The sequence below is a fragment of the Colobus angolensis genome, unplaced genomic scaffold (assembly GCF_000951035.1).
Source record: "Colobus angolensis palliatus isolate OR3802 unplaced genomic scaffold, Cang.pa_1.0 Scaffold118, whole genome shotgun sequence".
Classification (NCBI taxonomy): Eukaryota; Metazoa; Chordata; class Mammalia; order Primates; family Cercopithecidae; genus Colobus; species Colobus angolensis.
The window spans coordinates 5,807,037-5,816,978 of NW_012112919.1; the positions used below are offsets into that span (position 1 = coordinate 5,807,037).

At 39.9% G+C, this 9,942-nt stretch overlaps 1 protein-coding gene across 1 annotated transcript in view; it reads left to right on the top strand.

Moving 5' to 3' along the window:
- The window catches only part of DNAH6 (dynein, axonemal, heavy chain 6), a 337,022-nt gene that overhangs the window by 73,903 nt on the left and 253,177 nt on the right, over positions 1-9,942 (top strand). Inside the window, exons 15-16 of the mRNA XM_011925684.1 lie at positions 3,676-3,927; positions 8,468-8,596. Coding sequence (XP_011781074.1) covers positions 3,676-3,927; positions 8,468-8,596 — 381 coding nt within the window. The remainder of the gene's footprint in view (positions 1-3,675; positions 3,928-8,467; positions 8,597-9,942) is intronic.

A 9,942-nucleotide genomic window follows, 5' to 3' on the forward strand; every position in this document is an offset into this window, starting at 1 on the left:
CAGGAACCAAAACAGGATGTGTTATCCAAGATCACAGACATGTATGGATGTGAAAGAGTTAGAATTTAGCTTTGAGTCTCTTTGACTACAAAGCCCTGTTCTCAACCATAGTTTATTGGAATTCCAATTTTTAGTAAATGGTAATACCATTATAATCTAGATATTAATCATAATGGAAGTCTGACTGCTTAATAGGAAACTTACTGTTAAGAATGAAAGAAACCCAACACAAACCTGCTTAAGTGGGGAGGTGGAGATGGGGAGAAAAAAGTGGATATGGGGACTCAAGTGATGCAGATGGAATCAGGTCTGTGTTTTTCTCTCTCATACACACACTCTCTCTCTCGCTGTCTCCTTTGTCTCTTGCTTCTTTTTCTCTGGAAACTTAGTTTCCTCCTCTTAGCCTCTTCCCTGTAGGAAGCAATCTAGCATTTGGCTCCAATGGTTTTTTCATAAACTTTCATTCATATTAGATTGGCATTTAAAATATAGATAAATTATTTTATTAAATATCTGAAAATTGAAGAAATGTTTCAATTAAAAAAGTAAACTGAATGAATGTTATATAAATTATTAACCAAATTAATAATAAATGCTATTTCACATGACTACAAAAGTAACAGTGTTTCTCGTTTCAAGAAATCATGCCTTCTCAAAAAGGCAGATGATCGTGGTTCTCCTCAGGTTTGCTTATAAATTATCCCAGGAGTCTAAAGATGTGAATTACTTCTTATTGTTTGTATTCATTAAGTCACTTCAAACAAATAACCCAAACCCACTTGAGAAAGCTTAGGCCAAAATAGGGATCCCACTTAAGGATTCAGGGGTGCTTCATGGAATTCCCAGTCAAGAATGTAAGTAGGCTCAGGAACTGACCAGAACCTGGAATAGGACAGTCATTGGAAGCCCCGGTAGTCCTTTCTTCCATCTCTGCTATCTGCATCTCTCTGAGGGTCTGCTTCACTTCTCTCCCTCTGCAGACAGCTACTTCTGCTGCTTCTTACCACAGCAGTAAACATGACCACCAGCAGCTCCCAGACTATAGCTTGCAAGTCTAGCCAGTCGGCAAGAAAGAGATAATCTCTCTTTTTCAATATTGATTCTAAAGGTCTAGTAAATTGATTCAGAGCTCCTATTCTGTTCTATAAACTATGTCAGGAACGTAGGGTGACATCATAATCAATGGCTGCAGAGGGTCAGCTGCTATCAACTTGTGGTTCCAGAACAGCAAGTTGATGCAGTATGCAGAAAACATAGACTGTGTCCCATCTCCAGGAGGTTGTCTGTGTTTGCTGGATGGTGTGTTTGGAAAGCAACTTCCTTTAGGGAGATTTTCTGCACACACAGAAACTTTTTCTGGAACTTCATTCATTCAGTCAGCAAGTTTAGTGAGCACCACTTAGCAGGGTGCAAAAATTACAATGAATAAACCTGCTTTAAAGAAGTTGAGTCTTGAATGCAAGCAGATAATTTTGATACAATGGGCGTAGGTATAAGATACTGTTGTAGCACTGGGAAGTTTGTAGTAATTCTTGCCTATGGGCTACAGAAGGTTGTGTGGAGGATGGGATATTTAAGCTATCATAAAATACAGGAAACATTCAGGTGGGCATTCCAGGGGGAGGGAAAGCTATGTGCAAAGACAGGAGGCAACATGACAAAAACAGGATTTAGCAATTGATATGCTATGGAGAAAGAATGTTTGGTTGAAAGTTGATGAACTCTATGTAGCTAAAGCAGTATTTTCAAAGATAGGAGAGAAGAAATTAATTATAAAGATGTTAAGTAGAACTGAAAGGACTCAATGGGCAACTGAATGAGGGGACAGTGAGAGGAGAATGAGGTGACTTGTAGGTATCATTCTGCAGGGAATGGGTATTTAGCAATTTCATACCAGTATAGGGAGGGTAGACTACATAATTCATTGTCTGATCAGTACATTTTTCTGAGAGTGAAAGAGACACTATTAATCATTGTACTAGGACAATGAGTGTAAACCCAGGACATTCCCAGAGAAACCTGGATATATACTCACCCAAAATAGAGGAAATAGAGAAAGATGAACAGATCTTGATGTAGAGAGACTTAGTTCTATACATAACTTGTTCGAGGTGTTAGAAATTTTGGTTGAAAGTCACAAAAACTCACATAAATAGCTTAGAAAAATGGGAAGATTTATTCTAAGTTTGCAGGAATATCTTTCGGAATCCTAAAGTGTGGATAGAGCCAGGCCTTTACAAAAAGGCCTCTCTCCTTCTCTCATCTCTGCTCCTCCAGAACGTGGTTCCCAAACGGGGACTCCAAATCAGCAGCAGCAGCATCGCCTGAGAATGGGTTAGAAATGTTCATTCTTGGGACCCACCCTCCATGACTACAGTGTTTTTATGACTTGCTAGACCTTTTGAATCAGACACTCTTGGGAGGGGCTCAGCAAACTGTTTTAACAAGCTTTCCAAGGTCATTGCAATGGAAGCTAAAGATTGAGAACTATTTCTCTAAAAACCTGTCTGCAGTTATCTTCTCATGTTAATGACCTGTTCTGTTTCCACATGAAAGTAAATGGCCTCAGTTCTAACTCTTCCTGTGTTCAAGAAAAAGGTCAGACTGAGCTAAGTTCTTTAGATCACAGTTTGATGGTCCTTTGTTCAGCTTGTGGCCAGGAAGTTGGGCCAAGTAGTATGAACATGGCTGCTCCCTCTATAACCATGTGGCAGAGCTGGGGGTAAGGAATTTTCCCAAAACTGGGGGATCCCTTGCCAGAAAATTAGGAAAGACAAGCAATACTGTCCACTGAAAGTAAGAAACCAAAGTGAAGATGTTTAGTAGTCATTGGGCTGCGGTAAAATAATTTATTAAAGGATAGTGGAAATCTCACCATAGATCTGGGTTCTAACCCTATGCAGCCAAGTCCACAGCCTGTCGATCCCTCTGGCTGCTCTGGGATGATCACTGCCCATCACACATGCTAGAAGCTCAGATACTACAGCTGAACAACCGCACAGCACATGTTTTCTTAGAAAACTTTAAAGTTTGGCACTGTTTACTACAACAAAAGAACAAAACAGAAAGAAAGAGGAAACATTTATAAGAGCTCAGCTCTGAATAATTTACCTCCTAACCTGATTACCTGTATTATAGCAAAGACTGTCATCCAGCAGGCTTTAGCCAATTTGACTGTTACATTATAATACACTCCTTCTGTGCTAACTATTCACAGTTTGATGTTTGATATGGTTTGGCTGTGTCTCCACCCAACTCTCACCTTGAACTGAATTCCTACATGTCAAAGATGGGGCCGGGTGGAGATAATTGAATCATGGGGGTGGTTTCCCCCATACTGTTCTCATGTTAGTGAATAAGTCTCATGAGATCTGATGGTTTTTATAAATGAGAGTTCCCCTGCACAAGTTATCTTGCCTGCCACCACGTAAGACGTGCCTTTACTTCTCCCTTGTCTTTAGCCATGATTGTGAGTCCTCTCCAGCCATGTGGAACTGTGAGTCCATTAAACCTTTCTTTGATAAATTACCCAGTCTCGAATATGTCTTTATTAGCAGCGGCAAAACAGATTAATACAATGTTCATATTGTACAGTGGCTGTCTCCTATTAGAACAAACTTCAAGACTAAACTAGGACTCTGCTACATTTTATGAGCAAACTATATTTCCATTTAGATTGAAAGCCTTGAAGATGAAGGAAATGTAGTGACTCAAATGTACAAGCTTATTGAACAATATCAGGTGCCCACACCTCCTGAAGACTTTGCCGTTTTTGCAACTATGAAGCCATCCATTGTTGCTGTTCGGAATGCCATTGATAAATCAGTGGGTGATAGAGAATCAAGCATTAAGCAATTTTGTGTGCATTTGGGTAGTGATCTTGAAGAATTAAACAACGAAGTGAATGAAGTAAAACTGCAAGCACAGGTAAGTTAAATCATTATTTTGTAAAAATAATCTATGCAAAGTTTTACTATTACATTTGTTTATTAAAGTATAGTCAACAAAAATTGTATATATTTACAATATATAATGTGATATTTCGAGATACGTATACATTGTGAAAGTGTTAAGCTAATTAATGTGTCTATCACCTCATATACATCATTTTTTGTGGTGAGAATAATTAAGACTACTCTTCAAACCATTTAGAGAACACATTTAACTGATGTAGCTTTAGTTTTTTGTAGTTTCATTCTAACCAATCAACAGTGTGTTTGAGCTGCTACTTAAAAATTAATGTTTCAAAATCTCGCTTTAAGTAGTGAATGCATTTCAGACTATCACAAAGCATATATGTAATATTAAAATTGAATCTAGCCAATTAAATTCTAGTCCTAACTTGTATTTTTTATTTTGAAGAGTTTTAATGACTTGCTAGCACATTTTGCAGCTATTGTCACAATTTTAAAGTTTGCGTAATACCTGGGTGATGAAATCATTCATATAACAAACCCCCATGACACAATTTTAACAGTGTAACAAACCTGCACATATATCCCCGAACTTAAAATAAAAGCTAAATAAAAAATAAAAATTAACTTTGCTAGTATGTTAGAAATTTCCCATTTAGAAAGAGACAGAGTATACATTGATAATTGGTAGTGAAGAATATTTAGTTACCTTGTACCACTTTTACAATAGAAAAGATACAGGGTACACTGACTCAAAAGAATATAGTACAGACATTAAAGATTACGGTATACCTTTACATGTATTAACATGGAAATGTAAAAACAGCTCACATTGTGTGCTTCCTATTTGTCAACCAGTGTTCGAAGGACTTGGCATTGTTTTTACTTTTGTATTGAAGCACTTTTGTATTTTCTTACAGACAAAAGTGTACATAACTAATTACTGTACAACTCAATGGATTATCTGAAAATAAACACATCTATGTATCCACTACTCATGTCAGTAAAGCATTATGATACCCTTAGTGTCCCCTCCTAATTACTAATCCTTTTGTTATGGGATCTTTGGGGTGTCATTTTTCTGGCTGGAAACCTCTGTGGCCGGTAGCACCTTTGCCTAAGTTCTTGTCCTGTATCTAGGAAGAATGAGGTATGCAGACAAGTGGAGGGTGAACAAGATGAAGAGGAGCTTTATTCAGTAGAACAGCTCAGAGGAGATCCGCAGTGGGTAGCTCCTCTCTAGGCAGGTCATCCCATTGAGTGTTCAGCTCTCAGCAGAGAGGAGACCCTGGAATGGGTGGCTCCTCTCTGCAGGCAGGTTGTCCCATCATCTCTGCAGCTCTGAGCAGAGAGAAGGCCTGGACAGGATAGCTCCTCTCTGCAGCTGGTTGTCCCGATGTACGCCCAGCTCGTAGCAGACAGGAGGCCCTGAAGTAGGTTGCTACTCTCTGCAGCTGGTAGCCCCGACATCTCTGCAGGTCTCTGAAGTTCTCAGCAGAGAGGGTAGCTCCCCTCTGCTGCTGGTTGTCCCATTGTCTGCTCAGCTCTGGCTGAGCCCAGGGCTTTTATGGACCTCAGAGAGGAGGAAGTGTACACTGATGGGCCCGTGGGGGATAACAGGCAGGCTGGAAAAAGCATCACAAGTTCCTACTCTGGTCTGTGGGACTGGCAGCCCAGCCCCCAGCCTTCAGACCAACGTGGGGCCTCACCAGGGACCTACCCCCTTCTATCCAGGAATCTGTCTGCCTCCTGCTGCTGTTCATGGCAGCGGGGCTGGGCCCTGACTGCTCCGAGATCAGAGAAGATCGAAGAAGTGCCTGCTCCCACTGCCTGGCCTCTCTCCCTTCCAAGATCAGAGCAGGGAGAGACCAGGCAGTGGAAGCAGGCACTTCCAAGCCTGTGAGGGCAGAGGGGCCTTCCCATGCCCCCAAGAGCACAGGACTGCCTGAGTCTACGGCAACAGTTTGAGTGGGTACAGCTGCACCCAAGGAATTCCCACCCCAACTTGGAAGGGGCAAGGCTCCCACTTGTCCCTAATTCCCACTGGCTCCATGAAGTGTGCAGCCCCAGCCATGCCTCCCTCCTGCAGCAGGCGTGTTGGCAGTGGCAGGCCATCTGGAGCAGGAATGCTATAAATTTCCTATTTTTGAACTTCTATTAATTAGAACCACACAGTGTGCCCTTTATTTTATTTTGGTATGTTCCTAAGATTTATCCATATTGCTATTTGTGGATGTAGTTTATTCATCTTTGTTGCTATGTAGTATTTTCTTGTATTTTACAATGATTCATTTCATGGGTGATGGAAATTGGGATTATTTACCATTTTGGGCAATGATGAGTAATAGTCCTAGAAATATTCTTATGTATGTTTTCATGTTTTAACTCATTTAAATCTCAAAACACTTTAGAGTTTTATTATTCACATTTTACAGAAAAGGAAATTAGGGTAGAGGGGTAAGTAATTTGCTGAGGGTCACACAGTTACTAAATGGAGGAATTTGGATTCAAGCTTAAGCAGTCTACTGTCAGTGGTTAATAGTCTGCTATTAATTGCTGTACCATATACTGTATTCTATACACAGCATACTGTTAAAAAGTATGAATATTTATGTATGCATAGATCATTAGAGAAAGCAAAAGTGCCAGCACATGCTTGATGTATAATCATGCATTTTTTATTTCTTAAAAAACTTTTATTTTGGGTTCAGGGATACATGTGTAGGTTTGTTACATAGGTAAACTCATGTCTCAGAGATTTGCTGCATAGGTTATTTTGTCACCCAGGTACCAGGCCTAGTACCCAATAGATATTTTTTTCTGATCGTCTCCCTCCTCCCAACCTCCACCCTCAGGTAGGCCCCAGTGTCTGTTGTTCCTCTCTTTGCCTCCATGTGTTCTCATCATTTAGCTTTCACTTATAAGTGAGAGCATGCAATACTTGGTTTTCTATTCCTGCATTAGTTTGCTATGAATAATGGCCTCCAGTTCCATCTGTATTCCTGCAAAGGACATAGTCTTGTTCTTTTTTATGGCTTCATAGTGTTCCATGGTGTATATGTACCAGTTTTTTTTTATCCAATCTGATATTGATTGGCATTTAGATTGATTGCATGTCTTTGCTATTGTGGATAGTGCTGCAATGAATATCTGCAGGCAAATCATGCGTTCTAAATAGCATGATGCACATACACAAAATGAAAGCATGGGCTCATTCTAACTAGTGCTTTTTCTGTAGAAGGTTTGAAGTTAATTCTGTTGGGCAAAGGACTGTAACTTCATCATTTCCATAAATGATACTCTCTTGCTATCAAGACCCTCATTCCTGCTGTTGTGGGGAATTTGGGAGAAAACCTAAATGTGACCATTAATAATAATTTCTTTCAGTTTGAAATGTCTGTTCCATTCTACCTGGGTCTCTTTTGAATAGATTTTAATTCAACTGAAAATCTAAACTTCCTATTGGGCCACCTATGCCACCATCCCGTCCTACCTATTGCCCCATAAAGGGAAGCTTGCATTCCCTCATGGCGAATAGATGGGAGGGGCAGGTCATCTGTTCTTCATGCTACCTTCTGGGCCATAGCAGCTTCCAGTGCAGTTTGGCTGGGCTGCACCTGGTTGTCCCGGTTGCTGTTAACTAAGGGTCTTTCCTGGTTCTTCAGGCACCATGCTAGCCCCTATGCTGCAATCCATCATTGCTTCCATAACCTACAATCCCAAGTAATCTGTAGCTTTCTCATCCTGGCCTCAGACATCTTCTGGTCCACCAGTTCTCACAACAGTTCCCACTACCAGAATCAAGACACATGAGAACTTCAGGATTCCCTGTATATCATACCAAGTCACAAGACACCAGAATGTCAATGTAAGCCCCTTCTTCCTGGACACATCCCTTGGCTTTTACTAATCTAGAGCATGTTGCCAATTTGAATGCATGGCCATGCTGACTTAAGACATGGACTAACTAGCCTCCCTGAGCTATAGCTATAATGGTTCTCAAACTCCTTCAGTTTTCTCAGATTATCCTAAATCTAGTTACATGCTTCTGCTTTGCTCCTGAACTATTCCATTCCCATTCACTGGGGTTTCAATCCTAACAGGACAAGCATAAAACATATGTCTTGCCATTTATGTTTTTCATTTTCTCTCATCTTAGAATACAAAGGCCTTTCCATTCCTTTATTGTATAGTGGAAATTTACCTTATATCATATCCCCTTCCTTCTCTTCCCTGTTGCGTTCACCTCTCCTTATCTGAGGTCACGTTGGTTGAAGAAGTGTAGGAAATGAAAGCAGATGAGGAAGAATATATTAGGTAATGTTTTAAAACAATTTTATCTCCATGGCACTTTATACAAATGCGTACCTTTTATAATGTCTATGCATTGGCTTAAAATTCAGGAAAGCAACAATTTTAAACATGATTTCTAAAAATCAAAAAGAAAAGAGAATTAAAGGAATCTTTTTAAAAATGTTTATTAATTCATTTAATTTAATTAGTCTTTATCAAAAAGCAGGAATGGCTAACCAAAACCTGTCTTAAATTTACAGGATCCGCAGATTCTAGATATCTCTGCCGACCAAGACAAAATAAGGCTCATATTGAATAATCTGCAATCTGTTCTGGCTGATCTTCAGAAACGTGCATTTCAGTATAAGTCCTATCAGAAGAAATTTAAGGTAATGACAGTTTTACACTATCTATCTTAGAAATGTGTGTATAGAAATTGCATATATGCACAAGGACTTCAATAATGTAACTGTAAACATTCAATATTTGGACAACTATGTGCTAGTCAGCATGTTACAAATAGTCTCAAATACAAAATATGATATGTTCCCTGCCTTTGAAGTGTTTAAAGACTAATACACATGAGATACCAAATATCTTTCTTATTAAAATAATTGTGAATTATGCAAAACTTTCAGACAAGGAACTCTACTTTCTATGTTAAAATGTAAGTGGATTTTTAAATGTGGTCAGTTAAAACCACACTATCCTTTCTTAAGTGACATTCAGGCTTCCTTTACATTCATATGTGTGTTATGATTCCATGAATATTGCCTGATTTACACTGGTTTTATGTGCCAATTTGATAAAAATGACATCCCCAGCTAAGCCAGGGATAAATGGTTGTAAAAGGGTAGATTTGAGGAACAGGAGCAGTGGCTTATGCCTGTAATCCCAGCACTTTGGGAGGCCGAGGTGGTTGGATCACTTAAGCTCAGGAGTTCGAGACCAGCCTGACCAACATAGTGAAACCACATCTCTACTAAAAATACAAAAATTACCCAGGCATGGTGTCACACACCTGTAGTCCCAGGTACTTGGGAGTCTAAACGGGGGGGGAATCACTTGAGCCCAGGTGGTGAAGGTTGCAGTGAGCCAAGATCGTGACACTACATTCCAGCCTGGGTGACAGAATGAGACCCTGTCTCAAAAAATAAAAAAATAGAAATTAAAAAAGGTATATTTGAAAGGCTAAAAGAAGTCTCAAAAAAACATGAAGAGAAAGGGTCAAGAGATGCAGGTGCTTTCAATAGCTTTTAGAGAGACCAACAACAAGAAAACAGAATAGAAAAGAAAATATTCCTATTGGACAAAACCAGGGAGCCCCTAGCGATAAGGAAGATGCCATTGGTCTCCCCAAAAATATTGGAGGAACATGCTTGAACCTCACAGGGGAATGCACCTGTCTTTGCAGAGCCCCAGATGGATGATCAGAAAGTGATCTGACATGCTGTCTACTCCAGGGTCCAGGGATTGGTAGAGAAATGTGAAAATTATGAACTTGATACCAGCCAATAAGGCTGGTGATACTTGAGGCAGATTTGTGTGAAGCAACTAGAGTTCAAAGTTGTTCCCAGTTGAGTTAACTGACCTACAAGACAGGAAGGTATGTAGTAAGGAGCAAGGTATGGAGGAAATACTACTTGATAAAAAGCTACAACTTGGCCGGGCACGGTGGCTCACACCTGTAATCCCAGCACTTTGGGAGGCCAAGCCTGGCAAATCACAAGGTCAG